Genomic DNA, 19376 nt, shown 5'->3' with positions numbered 1-19376 from the left:
TCGTGGGGGCTCCGAGGGGGCTGTGATCTCTGCCAGCTGTAGATAGTTTAATTCGTGGGACCCTGAGGTGGAATGAACGTCAGAGCCCAAAGAGGGCCGAGGGCTCAAAGGAAGAAGGCTGCTGTCCCCTGCCCCGCCCCTTGCTGCTTCCCTCTGCCCCCTACAGCCGCCCCCCCTGCCCTGCTGCTCCTGGTTGCTGTTGAGGCAGCTTGATGAGAAGTTGGAGATACCTTGACTACAAAGATTACGCTTGAAAATGTGTCTCTAAGCAGCAAGAAGTGGTCTAAAGAGACACATGCTGTCCCTTTCCCCTCTAACCTTTCTCTCCTACCTAGTGTTGGGGGTTTGGAAGGGATTAGGATGGATAGGGTTGGAAGGGAAGTAGAGGTATAAGGTAGATAAGAAGTATGCCTATATTATTATTATTATCATTATTATTATTATTTGCTTAGTGTGGCAGGGAGGGGCCTAATGAATCTGGGGGTTCCAAACACACAGCAGAGTACTTCACCTAAGTAAGCCATTTCCCCAGCCGGTCCTGACTTTTGATTGAGATTCCTGAGTGCTGCTGCACTTAGCTCCAAAAGGTGTCCAGGTTAAGGCTGGCTGTGACCTCTGCCACCACGACCCTGCCTGCATGACGCTGTGCTCCTTCACTTCCACTGAGCTCTAGGGTAAGAGAGAGGAGAGTGACCAGAGACATCTGTTCAAGTGGAAAGCCAGCAGTGACATAGAAAGGAGGGACAGCTACCACAGAAATGAGAATCAAACAGCATCGCCTAAATGTAAATGGCCAGAGAGCATGAAGAAAATGGTCGGAAGAGAGTCAGGCCGGTCTCTGTGGTAAACGTGGATATTTCATCTCAGATACAGACACCACTCCTAACCTGGTGACCATGATCCCTACAAATCTCTGGCCATTTTCAGACTTAGACTGTATTTATAGGTAGTTCCCAAAGCATGGGCCTACACCAAAATAATAGCTGCCTCCTTTAGACAGCTCTGAGAAAATGGCTGACACACAATAAATTGCATATATTTAGAGTATCCAGCTGGGTAAGCTCTGACATTCTATACAACCTGAAATGACCACTGAGGCCAAGACAGTGATCATATCTATCATATGCATTGTGCCACCTCCTTCAGGCCTGACCCTGGGAATGCGTGTCTGCCTCTAGCTCAGCAGTTCTCAGGCTGTGGGTAGCACCGGAAAATACAAATACGTTATGATTCGTAACGGTAGCAGAATTAGTTATGAAGTAGCAATGAAATAATTTTATGTTTGGGGTTCACCACAACACAAGGAACTGTGTTCAAGAGTTGCAGTGTTAGGGGGGTTGAGGACCTCTGTGCTAGCTCTTGAGTGATCTAACTAGAAGTTTCTCAATTTCATGTACTTTCTCCAAGGTAGCACTTTCTAATTAAAAAAAAAAAAAAAAAAAACTATTGATTCTTTGTGAATTTCTCATCCCTGTCCCTCCATATCCACCCTCTGCCCCTGCAACCTCCCAAAATGAAAACAAAATATAAAAATGATAAAAAAAAAAAAAATCTTGCCATGGAAGATCGCATCACAGCATGTACCCTTTTGCCCCTTTTGTACCCTTTTCACTGCAGGGAGTCATTGGCCTGATTCGAGGCCTCTGGCTTCTGCTACACTATCATACTGGATCCTCACCAGGACTCTTCTCCAATATCCTATTGTCCTGTGTCACGGAGATCCTGCAGCTTTGGATCTGCAGGGCGAGGCCCTTCATGAGCACCAGCAGCTCACAGATCGGGGAGATGTTGGGGTTGGCCAAATCAAAGCCCTGGATTTGGGCCTGGGTGGTAGCTGAGTTGGTCAGCCTGCCAGCTCTCCCATTACCCAAGGCTGGCAATGAGCGAGGAGTGGGACCAGCTCTGCACAGCCCTCAGGCATCAATATAGCCCTAGGTAGCAGCCCAAACCAGGGACATCTGCATGGTCTTTGGTGGCAACGTGGGCCACAGACATTGATAGGACCTCAACCCCCCAGATGCTGCAAGGCCACAGGCCAGGACCTCACCAGGGGCTCAGGCGGCATCACTGGCTACTCACACCAGGCTGTTCCTCACCACCCTCGAGTCTCCAGTGCTGCCTCTTTCTCTTCCCATCTCTCCACCACTTACTCACTCCTCATAGTGGCTCCCGGGCCCTGAGTGTCTCCCATCCCTCACACGCAGCAGGCAGAGGTGTCTGTGTGCTCCACCCCAGGTAGCAGTCCTCACTTTATTTTTGTAGCATTGTCACATTCTGTCCATCCTGTTAAAACTCTGACTTTGCTAGAGTAGCATATGACATGAAGAAAGCACTGTTGGATGAGGGGCTGCCAGGAAAAAAAAAAGTACATATTCCTGCAATTAAAGTCCTTTCATTATTACTAGTCTGTTGTAGTCATCGGTAGTTTCCGTGTCTTTTAAACTAACTCTTCAGTAAGGTTAACCCTAAGGAGAGGTAGGGCGATGATGGCCCACGCCTTTAATCCCAAACACTAGGGAGGCAGAGGAAGGTGGATCTCTGCATTCAAGGCCAGCCTGGGCTACAAAGTGAGTTCCAGAGAAATCCTGTCTCAAAGAAAAAAAACAACCACCACAACCAAAGTGTTGGCATACTTTTTAGTTCCTTTATTTGGGTTCTTATACCTCTGCCTCCCTTCCGACCCACTAATACTAGGTAGGAGAAAGAAGGTTATATGGGAAAGGGGACCGAGACCTCTTCAGACTTAGTTCCTCGGGGCAAGTCCAATCTTCGTAGTCAGGATATTCAATAGTCCAGCCAAACCACAAATGCAGCAGCAGGATGAACCAGGAGCAGCAGTGGGCAACAGAAGGGGGAGCAGAAGCTGCCTTCCTCTTCACGCACCCTCGTTCCCCGCTGGGCTCAGAATTAAACTACCTGTAGCCGGCAAAGATCACATCCCTCTCAGAGCAGGAGACAGTCATAGTAGCTGTAGACAAATGAAAACAGTCCCATATCCCACACCGGGATTTAAAACAAATCATATTTACATACTAAATTTATTTATTTATTTTTATTTAGTTAGTTAGTTTTTAAGGAAGCCAAAATTTCTACTACAAAAAAGAAAGAAAAGAGATTAGCTATAATCCAGCTGAAAAACAAAAACCCGAAGTGGTGCCATTTTGATAAGCTACAATGTTCATTACAAACAGTGCTGCAACTTGCCTATGTCCTTCCTGACAGGGTAGGAACTGCTACAGAATAAATTTCTAATAGTGGAGTATCTTGATAAAAGTATCAGTGCACTTATTTTCTTTTTTTTTTTTTTTTCTTCAAGACAGAGTGAGGCTCTCTGTGTAGCCTTGGCTGTCCTGGATTCACTTTGTAGACCAGACTAGCCTTGAACTCAGAGATCTGCCTGCTTCTGCCTGCCCAGGTGCTGAGATTACAGGCGTGTGCCACCATGCCCAGCAAGATAGTACCAAATGCCCTCCACAGATAGACTTTTGCATTTATGCTCCCATCGTCACTGAAAAGATTTCAGAAAATGCCACTGAGATCTCTGCATACCCTTTGACCTATCAATTCCAGTTTCACAAATTCATGCTACAAGATTCCACGTAATAGCTGTCTAAGACAGCTAAAAGTTGGAAATAAGACACATAAAAATAGATTAAGCAGCCAGGCAGTGGTGGCACACACCTTTAGTCCCAGCACTCGGGGATACAGAGACAGGTGAGTTTGAGGACAACCTGGTCTATAGAGTGAGTTCCAGGACAGCCAAAATTACACACAGAGAAACTCTGTCTCAAAAAAAAAAAAAAAAAAAAAATCAATGTGAGGTACAATGGAATAAAAAGTCGTCACTTCTGTGGAGTAATTACCCATTAATACAAAATGGTGTCCACAGCAGACAGTTGAGTGAAAACAGCCAGCTTTAGGACCAACCAGTGACCAGTCAGAGGGCTGAGGTGGAAGTCTTCCAGCAGGTGGCATTCTCTGCACTGCTGGGTCCTGGTGGCTGCTGGCTCCTGAGCAGCTGCCACGTGTCTCCTCATCCTTCAGCATCTTCGAAGTCCTATGAACATCAAGATAACTGGCTGGACGTTGGTCTAAGCTTGGGCACCACTGTCTCCATCTTCCTGTGGTCCTGTTCCATCAAACAACATAATGTTTTACAGTACAAAAGGATAGAGGAAACAGACCGGAATAAACTTCGAAAACAATGCTGTATATAATGACCACAGTGGCTCTTTCAAATTTACTGACCTGTCAAACTGTGAATTTGAAAGTTGTGTGTGAATATGTATCAAGTCAGCTGGCACTTCTGTCATTTTCATTAAAAGGAATAAAATGAAATAAAACCAATGTAAAAAATAAACTTTATTGAGGTTTAAAACATTTTTTGTTTACATTTACTTATGTGTGAGTGTCTGCCTGTCAGACGGTGTATCTGTCTGTGATGGTCAGAGATGCTGGTTCTCTCCTTCACTGTGTGAATTACAGGGATCAAACTCAAGTTGTCAGGCTTGGTGGCAAGCATATTTCCCTCTGAGCCATTCACTGGACCTTGTTGATGTTTCTCAAAAGTTAGGGTGCTTTTAATGTATACTTTGGGAGCCAGGCATGGTGGCATGAGGCCAGCTTGGTCTACAAAGAATGTTCCAGGACAGCCAGGGCTGAAACTCTGTCTCAAAAAACTAAAAACAAAACAAAACAAAACCTTTATACTTTACTATTTTTTTAAAAATTATTACACAGTAAAAAGAATGAAAGTAAATCGTGAAGATGTGAAAAGTGACCGAGAACAAAACAATACCGTTTACAGATGATAAAATACAAGGCACCTATTAACTTCCTTCTCAGTAAGTGGCATTTTTTATTTACACTGGAGCTATATTAGGTAATTATTCGTTTATCTAAAATTCAAATTTAACAGAGTATCTCCTGTTTTTACATCTACTCTGGCAACTTAAAAAATTAATTTTGGGCTGGACAGGGGTGGCACACGCCTTTATTCCCAGCACTTGGGAGGCAGGGTCAGGTGGCTCTCTGTGAGTTCAAAGCCAGCCTATTCTACAAAACAAGTTCCAGGACAGCCAGGGCTGTTACAGAGAGAGAGAGCCTGTCTTGGAAAAACTGAAGAAAGTTCACAACTATTGATGTATTTATAGTCAGAGAGTAGCTTCTCTCTCTCCACACGAGGCACTGAACTCGGGTCCTCAGGACTGGCAGCAGCCTCTCTCTGGCGGCTCCAAGCAGACAAGACTCTTAGCTCGGATCATCTTCTTGGATGTAACTTAAGAAGAAAGCCAATTACTTACGCATATATTCATTTCTTACATAGAGGTCCTTAAGTCTCACAACAGAGCTTTCAGAGTGAATTCTGCGTGATACAGAGTACAAAATGAACACAGCTTTGCAATTATGTTCGTTACATAGATCAAAATTACGTAATTGTTTTAAAAGATGCAGAATGGTCTCTACGGGTAAGAAGTATCTTGTGCTTGTCAACATGGAATGAGGATAGGGTGCACCCATGCCGTCCCCAAGCTCAGGAGGGTTACTTTGAACTCGAGGCCAGTCTGGAACTACACAGAAGACCCTGTCTCAGGAGGAGTTAAATACTAGAACAAATTGTACTGGGCTAAAGCACTGAGCACGTATTTGTTGGAAATTTCTTCTCAGGGCAAACTCCATCCCGAGCTGTGACAAGTGCTATTACGTGCTGTCTTCCTGTAATGAGTAAAACTGTGTTATACAGTCACGTGAAAATGATGGGGGAGGGAAGGATAAGCAGGAAGATTTGAGAAAGCAAAGTTTTCTCACCAGTAAGAACATTTTTAATTGACAATTAGGTCATTATGCAAGTCTACCTTAATTCATACCACAGGGTTGGTATTTCAACACTATCACGTTACACAAAGAGCCCTAAAGATCTTAAACTTTGACTTCTTGGGTAAGAGGCGGGGCTAGAACCATGAGGTACACCTCTGATGGAGGACATGGAGGGAAGCGACTGTCCTGTAAAGGACGACACACGCGCACGAGGCGAGCTGTGAGATCAAACAGAAGAGAATGGAAAGCTATCGGCTATGTATGAAAGACGGTGATGTACTGCAGGTTCAAAGGTCAACAAAAGCTTCCTGGTGAAGTGACCAAGACAGTCCTTGAGCACTCAGGGACAGAACAGAAGTGAAACAAAGGGCAAGCAGCACAGGTGAGAGGCGCAAGGCAGGAGCAATGCCTGAGAGCCTGACCCGGATCCTGTCTCAGGCCTGGTCTTGCCTTGGCATGGTTCTAATGCCTCCTCCCCCACCTGACTAGAACGCTGTATCACACAGTGCTGGGACCTTCCTCACTGGGAGGCAGCTTGAACTGACATTTTCTCCTCAAAGCCTTCCCAGAACATTCCAGACTCAGCATTAGCTGTCATTAGGATGTCTTAACAACTGTAGCGTCACATACTTACCAGCAGTCCTAGCGCTTGGTGGCCTGAGGCTCGAGGTGGGCTAGGTGGTAACTGCTAAGCTAGCTTAGACAAGAGTGAAACCCTGTCTCAAAACCCAGAACTGAAAAAAATAAACAAACTAAGGGTTTAGTCAGGGATAACAGTGCATGCCTGTCACCTCAGCATCTGAGAGGGAGAAGCAAGAGAAGCTGAAATTCAAAGCCAGCCTCAGTTAACAGTCATTTCAAAATAAGCCTGGCTTTCACGAGACCCTGCCTCAAAAGGCCGAAGAAACTTTTATTTTAGTTAAAAGGGTAATCGTTTGCTGTTTACCCTACTTGATCCCACACATTCCAGGAAGACGGGAACCTCTGTCTTGTTCACTCATGTGGCTGAGTCTTTGCATCACGATGTAATGTCTGATACAGAAGATACTCCATAGACTGCTAAAGAATCAGTTCTGCTAATAGTTTTTGCATGATGTTAAATACAGCATCGGATGTTTGACATTAAGGTTAAATTATGGGACCCACAAGAAAAAGTACCTAAGAAAAATTTTAAGTCATGGATTTCTATGACGGAAGCCAATTTAATAGCTGTGGTAATTAACAGTCTTTTAAAATGCTCTCTTTCTTAGTGAAAGACTAGAAATTTAATAAAAACAAAAAACAATAAAGGCACACAAAAGAAAACTAACATAGAAATCTATATAATTTTTGGATGCCTTTGTTTGTACAGATAGTACATTCCTTTTGTTTATATAACAGCTTTATACTTTTACTTTCTTAGTCACATGCAGTATGCAATAATCTATTCAAAGTTTAGGTAAATTCAAAATAAGCCCAACATTGGAAATGTAATGCCTAATCAAGTCTCAATTTTACATTTTATTCCTAGCCCCCTAAAAAAATGGTATAGTTTATTATATACGTATTTAGTGAATATTTAATTTAGTCTTCTGTAGCTACATCCCAATATTTTGGTGCCAAATTCCTACCAGCTAAGAGGGACAGTATGTAGACTAGTGAGTTATCTCAGATTTACCAAACTGGGACTGAAGAAAATCACTTAACATAACTAAGGTTGTTTCCTAGTTCCAATTAGTCTTGAGTGACACTTCCTTCATTTTTCTAAGTACTAGAAGTATTTTTAAAAATTGAAGAATGTACTGAAACGATTAGTTTTGTAGAATCTAATTTCCCAACTATAAGTTACTGGCATTTAGAAAAAAAGTCACTTAAAAAAGGAAAACTATAAATGGAAAGCCTGTGTTTAAGACACGCCCACTGAGCGCCCGTTTACTTTACATTCAGATACTTCTGCTTTGCAAAGAAGAGACAGGAAAGTTTGGGTTACAAGAGTACTTCTTTGTTTTAATTCTCTGAGAAAATGGAAGAAATCTGAATCACAGGTTCACAATGTGGCGAAATGAAGTTGAGAAACAGTGATTTCAGGTGCGCCTCTGCCTGCCGCAGTCTGCGGCCCCCAGCTCATCACGCCACAGCATGAAACACAGAAGAGGAGGCTTCAGAACAACCCCTTTTAATGTACAAACATGGATTTAAAAAGTGTTTTAAAAAAATCACCTTTTTACATAATGTATATGCAAAACTGCTTTAAATACATGATTTTGGAAGAATTATTTACAAATGTATCAGTCTGTGGAACAATTCACAGACAAGGCATACATAGTGGCTTTACGTAACTGTTGCATCTCGACTTTGGGAGATAGAAATTTATTCGGCAGTACAGCAAACATAAAAACTGTGACAAAGCATCTTAAGGGCAACCAAAAATTTGATCCTCAAAAAAGTGTAAATACGAGGACTGCCAAAGTTCCTCCACAAGGACACACTCGCGTGATCCAGATGCCCGCCTGCAGCTGCTCGGCTGGGGAGGCTGACACAGGCTCCCTCCAGCACACACGGCTGCGAAGGCAGCCCCTGCGACAGGGACAGCTGGGAACTACTGCCATCCAAAGAGTGAGTTAACCTAGAATTTTCTTTTTTTCAATTTTATTAATATTTTAAAAAATACATAAAAATACAACCATCCAATGTCTGAATAAATATATTTAACAAGTTGCAAGATAATACCTTATTTTACACAAAATTTTCAGCTTTAGAAATCTTGTTAAATAACTTCATTGTTGTTATATATTTCATTTTTGTATTTTTGTAACAAAATAAAAACTCTGAAATTACATAGAAAAAAGACAAAATATTTTTGTCAAGGGATAAGATAGTCCACTGAAAACTTATTCACAATTCCACTGTAAACATTAATAAACATTAAAATATTTGCATAATTGTGTGCTCAAAAGTCCTATAAAAAGTGGAAGACTTATTACAACTGCAGTTTTCAGTCAACTACACTTCCTTTCACAATTTATTTTGTCCCATTTACACTTTTAAACCTGGGCACACTGCTGAACATATACTTTGGCAGTTCTACATAGCAAGTGCTTCCACAAAAATTGAAATTAAAAAAAAAAATCAACAGTAACAATAATAATAAAAAAAAGAGGAACACAAAGTAAACCCCTACTCGAAAGTATTCAAAGGCAGCTCCGTGAGAGTGCAGAAGCTGCTCAGCGCTACTGTGCCGCTGCTCGTCACGTGCACTCGCTTGTCTATGATTCCTAGAACACCTGAAAGCATCGTTACACAAATTCAAATCTGCTAAGTGCCCTTTTCTTCTCTATCACAAAAAAGGAAAAAAAAAAATAGAGGAAAAATTATGACCAGTATGGCAGGCCGCCTAACCTTCAATTATTAATAAGCTTATTTTTTTGCAACAATAAAAAAGAAGAGAAGAGGGTATAGATACAACCCTGGAAAAATATACAGGATATACTTAGCTGGCTGAGTGCTTTCTGTGGTTGAATTTCAGGGTTTGGGAATTTATGTCCATGGCAGCAAACTGCTGGAAGGTGGAGACAGTGTTCATCACCTGCACTCTACAGCAAGTACATTTTGGGGGGGAGAGGATGAAGAGGGGCTCATTCCAGTGTCTGATGAAGCCGATGACAGAGAGGCTCCTGTATGAGGCACTGCGGAATAAACACAGCCAGGTTAGAGTCAAAAACGACTGCACAGAGACGCCTAAACGCAGATGCTAAATCAGAAGTGAGGTTCTGCTGTTTGCCTTTTGAGACAGTCTCACAAAGCCCAGGTCCAAACATGACATGTAGCCACTCTTCCCTCTACCCCCCCAAGTGTTGGGGTTACAGGCATGCCCCACTATGCCTGGCTGGAGCGAGATTCTCAACACCAGTCACTTTAATCACAGGCCAGCTGCAGCTCCACAGAGTAACGAGGGGTCTGCAAGTACTCTGCTCGGCTCAACTGAGTGAAGTCAGCTTTTGGCATTCAAGGGACTTAACAGCTCAGAAGAGACAGCACAGGCTGGGAAGGGGTGAGGAGGGAGGCAGCCAATGTGCTTAGCATGCACAGGCCCTGGGTCCCAGCACAGACATCACAAAACGTAAGGACTGAAGAGAGATAATGTCTTGTGGCAGGTAGGGACAGGAGTGGCCAATGAACCCACAGCCTTATACCTGCAGCGTGAGCGCCTTCCACTAAGCTACGCCACCAGCCCTTCCGAGTGTTGGCAAATACTGCAACAACTTCTTACAGTGTACAGTTTGTACTTAAAATGGACAAACTTCTAAAGTCTAATCTCTTTCCGTCCGCTCTATACTGTTTTCAGTATTAAAAACAGCTGGACTTAGGGTAGCATGTCCAAGGCCACATGTAAGACAGGTCACCCCCAGAAGTTCTGCCAGAGGGAGAGCAGTGCTCTAAACAAGGTCAGCACCGCCAGGTGTGCAGCTGAGTGTAGTGATGAGGTAATGATGAGGAGATCTAGACCTATTCATTTCTGTGAGCCTCATAATAACAAATACGGGGCAGCCAGCAAATATCTGTGGGGCGGGGCACACCCTCCCGAAAAAAACGCAACCTGCTTAGTAACTCACAAATTGTTTAAAACAGTTGATAGTCCTTTTAAGGGTGTCATTCTGTTCAGCTGCAGACACGCCCACCTCCAACAACAGGAGGAAACACCAACACTAAAAGCAGCATCTGCTGCACACAGACTAAGAGATACATATAGACTTACAATAAAGTGACAGGGAATGAATCTGTGAGGACAGAAACTTGAGTAGGATTACCTTCTCTGTCTTTCTTTTTCAATCTTTTCCTCCTCCTGTCGATGGTTGCAACTTCAGACTTCAAAGACATGTAGTATTTTCTGATTTCCTGTAGTTTCTCTTGGAGAAAAGAGATTCTCTCTGTACTGTTCATATTATCTAATTCATCTAGAAGAAAAGATATAATTATTTTGTTTTAAAATTCAGATTAACTCTATGAGAGCAAAAAAGGCAATTCTGTAAAAAGTCTCACTTGCAAATCATTAAAAGCTTTAGTTTATTATGACCAACATGAGTTCTTTTTTAAAAATACTTTATTTTGATTCTATGTGCATTGGTGTTTGCCTACATGTATATCTATGTGAGCAAGTCAGATCTTGGAGTAACAGGCAGTTGTGAGCTGCCATGTGGGTGCTGAACCTGGGCCCTCTGGAAGAACAGTCAGTGCTCCTAACTGCTGAGCCACCTCTCTAGTTCCCTTACCTAAGTTCTTTAAAACAAGAACAATTAAGTTAAATGTTTGATTAAGGGTTCTTTACCCCAAATATTCTTGTAATTAGTATTTTTAATTCTCAGAACCAGAGACAATGGTTTATACAAATCAAACCTCTGTGTAGCCTAGGCTGCCCTCAAACTTATCCTTCTTTATCCTCCTGAGTGCTGGGTTCCAGGGGTAAAACACACATTCCTTAACTAAAGATCTTGTTGTACTTGCCAAGTTGATGTATCCAAAAACAACAAAACAGATTTTCATACAAGTGTACTGAAATGGCTACATAATTTATTAATGATTACTAACATTCTTCCAAATCGACACTTTTAAGAACTGTTACACTTGCTGGGCGCATGGGGGCACGTGCCTTTAATGCCAGCACTCACTCGGCAGAGGCAGGTGGATCTCTGAGTTCGAGGTCAACCTGGACTACAGAGTGAATTCCAAGACAGCCAGGGCTACAAAGAGAAACACTGTCTCAAAAACAAAACAAAACAAACAAAAAAAAGAGTTCCACTCCGCATTCCACCCAGGCTGCCGGGAGACTCACTGAGCTGGAAGCTCCACTTGTACGTCCTGGGGGAGGAGTTTGGGTGCTTTTCTCTGTGTTTCTCTTTATCGCCGTCTTTGATGTGAGGTGAGATTCCTGCGGGAGAGCGAGGCAGCTTCTGTGGCTTGGGCAGGCTAAGGTGCTTCACCGGCGTGCATTTGCTGGAGCTGTCGATGGCAGGGAGATCCTCACTGTCACTGCTCTGTCCTGCAAGGATAAGTTTACGCCAGCTGTGAGCCGTGAAAACCTCCAATATCAAAATGCAGCCGAGGAAGCAATTACATTTCTCGGTATCACACAAACATACACACACATACAAACAGGACTAAAACAGAAAGAGGAAAAATATATATCCATAACTAAAAAAAAAAAAAAAAAAAAAAAAAAACTGCTTTAAAATAATGTATTAGTGACTGTTTTGTTTTCATTGGTTTCAGTTTTTTTAAAGCATGAGCTACAGGGCTGGTGAGATGGTTCAGCAGGGAAAAGCACTTCGTCGTGCTGCCAGATTGGTGATCTGAGCTTGATCTCAGGTACAGCTGAAAGGAGAGAACTGGCTCCCACAGGTGTCCTCTGACGCCCTTCTCACACACACTCACTCACACACACACACACACACACACACACACACCCCTTGTGGCACGTGGGCACCTCTTTCAAAATTAAAAGAAAAAGAATGAGCTATGGTTCACAAAAGTAATGATAAATCTCACATGTTACTAGACAGAATAGCAGGCTTATAAAACAAACAGTATTTTGTAGCTCCACGAATGCTGAAACAAAACCTAAAAACAAGAGAACCAGCCCAACTATGCATGGCAAACACACAAATACATCGCCCCACATTTTTTCTTCTTTGACATTTACTTTTGAAAAATGACCTTGATACACAGCCCTGACTGGCCTTAACACTCAGTGGCTAGTATCTAGTCCCGGCAGGACTGGAACTCAGGATCCTCCCGCCTCAGCTGCCTGTGTGCTCTGATGACAGACATGCTGGCCTCTGTCCATTTTTGATATATGTGCTAACAAAAGGAAACTCCTTTCCAACCCTGCCTCCCTCACCAATTCCTCCTAAGAGAGATCATTTCAAGGCATAAGCCTTTTATCCTTTCCCTTTCTTTATTCTCAAAAGCCAAAGATTATACTTGCAGTTTCCCAGCCTGTGTCCTATCTGTGTCTGACCTTACCACCTTTAAGAAACAAGCTTTATTGCTGTGTGTAGGATGTGAAGAGAGGCTACAGGCACAGGCTGCGGAAGTCTTAGCTTTCTGGGGACAGAACTCAGGTTGTCAGGGTTGTGTGGCAAACGCTTTACCGGCCGAGCCATCTCACTGGCCTTTTACTGGGTCTTAGTTATAATGGTTACATTCTCATTATTATTTGTCTTCAAAAGAAGGGTTTGCTTTGTAATGCTTTACTAGCAGGTACTGGGAATAACGGCCCTGATATCAAATACCCCTGTTCTTCAACTGTCAGAGTCTTCTGTCGGTACAGTCTTCTCTGCCTTATCCTAGCGAAGCAGAGGGAGGGGGCAGGGCATAAGTTCCCTTTGGTGGAAACCTCTTTCTATCTCTTTAGGGTCAAATTTCTTAAAAAAGGAATGTCACAATGTCACTCTGATTTCCTTTTCTTCTAACTGTACCTGGAATTCATTATGGACCAAATCAACATTTTAATCCATACAACCCCCACTGTTTACTAATACATAACTGTACTTCTGGTTTTTTCCCCTTGTGTGTGTGTGTGTGTGTGTGTGTGTGTATTCATATGTGTGCAAGTGCATGTAGGCCAGGTCACCCTCAGGCATTATTCCTCAAGAACTGTCCACCCTGTTTCCTGAAACAGATTCTCTCACTGGGAGATGGAGCTCACTGGTCTGGCAGGCTGACTAGCAGTGAACCCACAGACCTGCCTGTCTCCCTTCCCCCAGCCTTGGGATTAATGGTGTACAAAGGCACACGTGGGATTTTCTATCTGTGGATCAAAGTTCTCATGCCTGAACCACAGAACTTGACAGACAGGGGTTTTCTCACTTTGATTCCTTCCCCACAGCGGTCTGATCCTACTGTGCAGAGAATTTCTCCTAAACGCCACTCTCCATCTGTTTTCCCAATACTGGGTACCCACCCTTAGACATTCCCCCTGAGGCTTCTAACACTCTGCTGCTAGGTCCTATGTTCCACAGCTAAGCTAACTGAGTTCTTAGACAACACTGATTACACTGACTCCTATTCATTTTACTGACCACATCCCTTGTCACTCTCTCTTTTTTTAAATGAGATGAAAAAATGAGATTTTTTAAATCTCATTTAAAAAAAAAAGATTTATTTACTTGTTAGTATACCTTGTTGTGCCTGACACTGCAAAGGGCACGGCTCTCATCATAGCCGGTTGTGGTTGCTGGGAATTGCACTGAGTACCTGTGGAAGAGCAGCTGGTGTTCTTAACCTCAGCCGTCTCTCCAGCCCGCCACTCCCCTTTTTAATCAGAAGATCCTTCCAAAAGTAAAAGCCAATCATGGTCTTCTTTGGTTTTTTTAAAAACTGAACATACATATTTTGCGTGTTAAGTGTGGGATTGCTGTGGCATGGCGCAGCTGTCCAGGCTAGAGGCCAACACTCGGTGTCCCGTAGCTCTGCGCCTTGTGCGGAGGCAGGATCCCTCGCTGTCTGTCTCCTGACAAGCTCCAGCACAGCTGCTGTAGGAGCTCCTGAGAGCTGCTCCTGGCCCCACCTACCCTGCACAGCAGGAGGGCTGGGGTTAAACTGTGTGGCCAGCATATTTAGCTTTTCCCATGGGTTCCATTGAATTTGGGATGACGGGCTGGCACAGCTGGTGCATTTACCCTCTGAGACACTGGGTAGCTGCTTTCTTTTTTTAATCTTTAAGCCTCCCCTCCACCCCCTGAGACAGGGTTTCTCTGTGTAGCTCTGGCTGTCCTGGAACTTGCTCTTTAGCACAGAGTGGCCTCAAATTTACAGAGATCTGGCTGCCTCTGCCTCCCAAGTGCTGGGATTAAAGGTGTGTACCACCTCCGCTCAGCAAATTTTAAACTTTTACTTGAAATAATTTCTAAACTTATAAAAACTTGTACAATACCGGAAACTTTCTCCAACCCACTTGAGGCTAGTTGCCTCATCAAATCCAAAACCTGAAGCATGAGATACTTTTCACAGTCAGCACAATTTCTCAGCTTAGTTATCCGCTACCGCGTTACAAGTTACCCGGACACTACTGGTTCCAAACTCCACACACTTAGTAGCTCACGTGACTTCTGAGGGTCAAAATCTTGGAGCAGCCCGACTGGAAAGCCTGCCTCAGGAAGACGGTGCTACTGAACTTTAATCCCGGGCTTTGGTCTCTGAAGATTTGACTGACTGACTGGCACGGGGCTAGTACAGGGTTTCAGGTTTTTCCTGGCCAATCACAGGATGCCTACGGCTCCTCACTGCACAGACTTCTCCAGAGACACTGGAGCATCTTTATGGTGTGGCAGCGACTTTCTAGCAGGGTGAGAAGGACTCTGCAGGACCTTCTGTGATCTCTTCTTCAACGTCACTGTCTCAGTTACTTTTTCTGTTGTTGTGATTAAAAAAACAAAACAAACAAAACAAACAAAACCCTAATAAAGCAAGCAGCTGGAGGGAGAAAGGTTTGCCTGGACTCACAGCTCAAGGGTACGGTCCATCTTGGCAGGAAGTCAAACCGTCAGTGCTTGGGACAGCTGGCCACACTGTCAGGAAGCAGAGAAAGGACCCGCCCGTGCGTAGCTCCTTTCCACCTTTTTGAACACGCCAGGGTCCAGCCCAGGGAGTGGGCTGCCCATAGTGGGTGAGCCCCCAACTCTACCTAACCTCACCACACTAACGCCCCACAGCCAGGTCCAGAGACTACATCTAGAAAAGCTCTCACACTTGTGCCCAGGTCTGTCTCCTGGGATTCTAGATCTTGTCAGGCTGACAGTCAGGGTCAACCATCACAGCCACATACCATCCCTGCACATGGATCACTGACTTAATCTCAGTCAAGGGAAGGAAGCTGGTTTTCACTTCTTAAAGATGGATGGATTTCTGGCTTTATTTTGGGGTCACCATACTCCTATACAGCTATCAACATCAGGAACTCACAGGGATCACAATTTTCAGACCTTCACTTCATCTATAGGAAAGTGGAGAGCCAGAAGGACCAGGCGAGAAGCATGGACACACTTAGAGTCCCTGAAGTCTCTTTCAGTCCTAAATGTCTCCTCTCCTCGCGGCATTCATGACCTCACGGGTCTGAGTACGAGGAGCCTCTAACTGAGTGGGATGTCCTCCAGGCTGAGTGTGCTAGTGGGCCCGAGGTGGTGATTACATTCACACTATGCAACTCCGATGGAACTACCTCAGATGTTGTCATTCTTATCTAGTGGCATTCTGTCCCGTTGCACATGGTGTTAATTTGTTCTGTCGCTATGCAGCTCAGGCTGGCTGCAGGCTTGTACTTCTCCTGCTCTGGCCTCCCAAATCCTGGCCTTAAAGCACGTGCTGCCATTCCCAGCCGTGAGGATTCATTTTGATCACACCGAGGCGGTATCTCCACATCTATAACCTATGGAATTACGCACACACCCTTTGTAATTTCTAATCCCGTCTTCTCTCCTGTCACCCTCTTTTCCTTAGTCCTGAATCTGCAATTGCAAGCCACTTCTGACTACCGAAACCTTTTGTAATTTCGGTCCTTAGCTGGGATATGAACTATTTTACCTAAGGCATAGTCTAACAACAAACTTGTCAAAACTCAATCAGACTTATTTTGACGGTTTTATTCATACAGAAGCTTGCTTTTCATGTGTCTAATCCATTCTATTTCTTGTGACAAAAACTGACTTTACTTTTCAGGATGAAGAGCTGGTTCAGGGGTTAAGAGCACTTACTCTTCTTTCAGAGGACCCAGGTTCAATTCCCAGTACCCACAGGCGGCTCACAACCATCTGTAACTCTAGCTCCAGGGAATCGGATGTCCTCTTCTGAGCAATGTGGGGAGCTGGTGGGCACGGGGTGCATTAGCAAACATGCAGTGGAAACATTCACATACATAAAATACAATAAATATTTCTATAAAATTCATAAATCCTGGCTAAAGGAGAATATTCTCAGTATAAATGCAAGTTTACTTTTAACACAATTTTTTTCTTTTCTTCAAAATTCTGAGATACCTACTATTTAACTGCTTTCCACTAACTCATCATTTTGTTTGTTTGTTTTGTTTCTAGAAACAGGGTTTCTCTGTGTAGCCTTGGCTGTCGTAGAGCTAGCTCTGTACACCAGGCTGGCCTCGAACTCACAGAGATCTTCCTTCCTTTGCCTTTTAAGTGATGAAATTAAGGTGTATACCACCACAGCCCAGCTAACTAATAACTTTATCCTTCGAAGTTCTAAGTAAAAGTAATGGAAGGAGGAGGGCAGGGAGGTGCAGTGGGGACGAGTTCTTGTCATGCAAGCCTGAAGATCTGAGTTGGGTCCCCAGAACCCACCTAAGGATGGAAGGAGAGAACTGACTGCACAGAGCTGCTCCCTGACCTCCACATACACTTGATGGCTTGTGTATGCACACATATGTACACACAGACGCACACACACCCTCACCCTAAAAACACTACTTTCAGAACGTAATAAACCCCACTCGTCCGTCTTTGGCTGACTCGAATGCTCAAGCCACGCCCCCGTTGCTGAGCGAACACCAGCACAGGCATGCACCAACCTGCTCCATTCTTTTCACTTTTGGCTGCAGCACTTGTTCGCTTTGGGGTTCGCTTTTGCTTTTTTGCCATTAATCCACCATTTCCATCGCTTGGCCTTTTCTGACCTGAAACGAAAGAAGAGAACAAACTTAAAAGCGGAAGCAGAGGCAGACAGGTCCATCTCCGCACCTGCCCACACGACTCCTCTGTCTTGTAAAGAGACAACAGCAATCATCCGCCATGTCTAACACCTGAGTTGTTGGTTTAAGACAAAAGCAATGTCCCCCTAGAAAGTCTTACCCTTCTCTCTGCTCTCTCTCTCTTGTACAATTATACTACAGGTACCAGGGGCAACGCTGGCTTCAAACCCGTTTGCTGCTTCCCTCTCACAGAGGCCTTCTTGAGATTCTTCGGCAATGCTATCAACTTCAATGGTTATATCGCTCTCACTCTTTACACTTCGGGACTCATCTTGGCTGAGAGTAAGTGGGGAAGCTACTGAAAAGTTATGCTGTGCTACAGGAGGTAGGGCAGGCGGAACAGAAACCAGAGAGTTAGACTCGGAGCCTTCAACTACCACATCCTCAATACTGGTCTTATCCTTCTCATCCAAATCATCCAAGTCTACCTCATGGCAAACCAAGGTTTCAGGCCCGATCAAAGGCATCACGTCCTCCTCTTTGAGTGGCGTGTGGACGGGTTCTTCAGCTGGACTGTCCACCTGTTCACTGGTTAGTTCTCGGATGTCCTGGTCTGGTTCTGCTCTCAGAGACGGCATCCCTTCGTGTTCAAAGTGCTGCTCCAAGTGTGAGCCTCTGGTGCCCTCAGCTCCGACGCCATCGTTGGTCCTTTCTTGGGCTGTGCCTGCTGTCGCTTCCATTCCATTCTCAAGTTTTATTTTCTTCTCTGGTGATGGCTGTCCCAGTATTTTCCGTTTCAGCTTCTTTTCTTTCTCGTATTGGTCGACTTCATCTTCAGTAGAAGAAAAGCTTTTACAGTCTAGTGAAGAAAACTCCAGGCTGTGAGGGTCCCCATGTGCTTCGCCGCCTGCCTCTTCCAGGCTGAACGATGATGCCTTCATCATTTCTAAAGAAAGCTCTCTTGTCTTGCTCCGCCTTCCCTTTCCTTTAGGAGACTTTTCCACCTGTCTCTTAGCTTCTTCCGCTTGATCCACTCTGTTTCCAAAGACGTGTCCTGTTTGATCACTGTCTTCCCCCTCTGCCTGCAGGGACTCCAAGGGCAGCATCTGAGTCCTGTCGTTTTCTTTTAATATATGTACAATCTTTGGGTTTTCTTCATCTAGTTTATCATCATTTAAATTTTCACTTTTTTCCAATTCTTCTTTAATATCAGGAGAAAGTTCTTCACTTATCGAGCTCTTCTCCAAAGGGTCTTCTGTTTCACTCTCTGACGAACAAGAGTCTGTATAAAGAAGACATTGTACAGAGGGTTACAGTAAATATCAGTGTAATAATTAAAGTCCTACTAAATATAAACAAGACATTTATTATATAAAGTAAATCATAGCGTTTGCGCTAAAATGTAAGGGGAAGGACCAAAATAAAAACGTGAAGATTCAGGATGTGGTGGCAAATGCCCTTAATCTCAGCAGAGGCAGGTGGATTTCTGACTTCAAGGCCATCCTGGACTACAGAGAGTTCCAGAACAGCCTGAGTTACACAGAAAAACCCTGTCTTGAAAAACAAAAAAACAAAAAACCACCAACCAACAAAAAAAAAAAAAAACAAAGAAAGATACAAAGCTAGCATACTAAGTGTCTTGACTTAATACAAAGATTAACTACTTTGTGTCCTAAGGGAATTATTCTAAAATTATTCTAGAAAGAGATGTTTAAAGTGAACAATGTGCATTCTCCATACTTTAAACATTCTTATTAACACACAAAGTACAGGAAGCCCACCTGCTTGTGGGACAAATTCACTTTATGTCAGAGAATTTTTCAAATACTAAGGTAGCATTCTAAAACTATAAAACTACACAATGTAAAAAATTACATACTTACAG

The 19376-nt window shown here is 43.8% G+C and overlaps 1 protein-coding gene across 1 annotated transcript in view; it reads right to left on the bottom strand.

Annotated features, from left to right (window-relative positions):
* Window positions 1–7776: 7776 nt before the first annotated feature.
* Arid4a (AT-rich interaction domain 4A) overlaps window positions 7777–19376 on the bottom strand; it is a 68943-nt gene continuing 57343 nt past the window's right edge. The window contains exons 20-24 of the mRNA XM_021642633.2: window positions 17652–18773; window positions 17372–17476; window positions 11627–11833; window positions 10605–10751; window positions 7777–9482 (exon numbers count right to left, since the gene is read on the bottom strand). Of these exons, the coding sequence (XP_021498308.1) occupies window positions 9379–9482; window positions 10605–10751; window positions 11627–11833; window positions 17372–17476; window positions 17652–18773 (1685 nt within the window). The 3' untranslated portion in view covers window positions 7777–9378. The remainder of the gene's footprint in view (window positions 9483–10604; window positions 10752–11626; window positions 11834–17371; window positions 17477–17651; window positions 18774–19376) is intronic.

This window comes from Meriones unguiculatus, chromosome 7 (assembly GCF_030254825.1).
Source record: "Meriones unguiculatus strain TT.TT164.6M chromosome 7, Bangor_MerUng_6.1, whole genome shotgun sequence".
Classification (NCBI taxonomy): domain Eukaryota; kingdom Metazoa; phylum Chordata; class Mammalia; order Rodentia; family Muridae; genus Meriones; species Meriones unguiculatus.
Note: the sequence above shows the minus strand (reverse complement) of the source record. Positions and strands in the feature narration are given on the sequence as shown.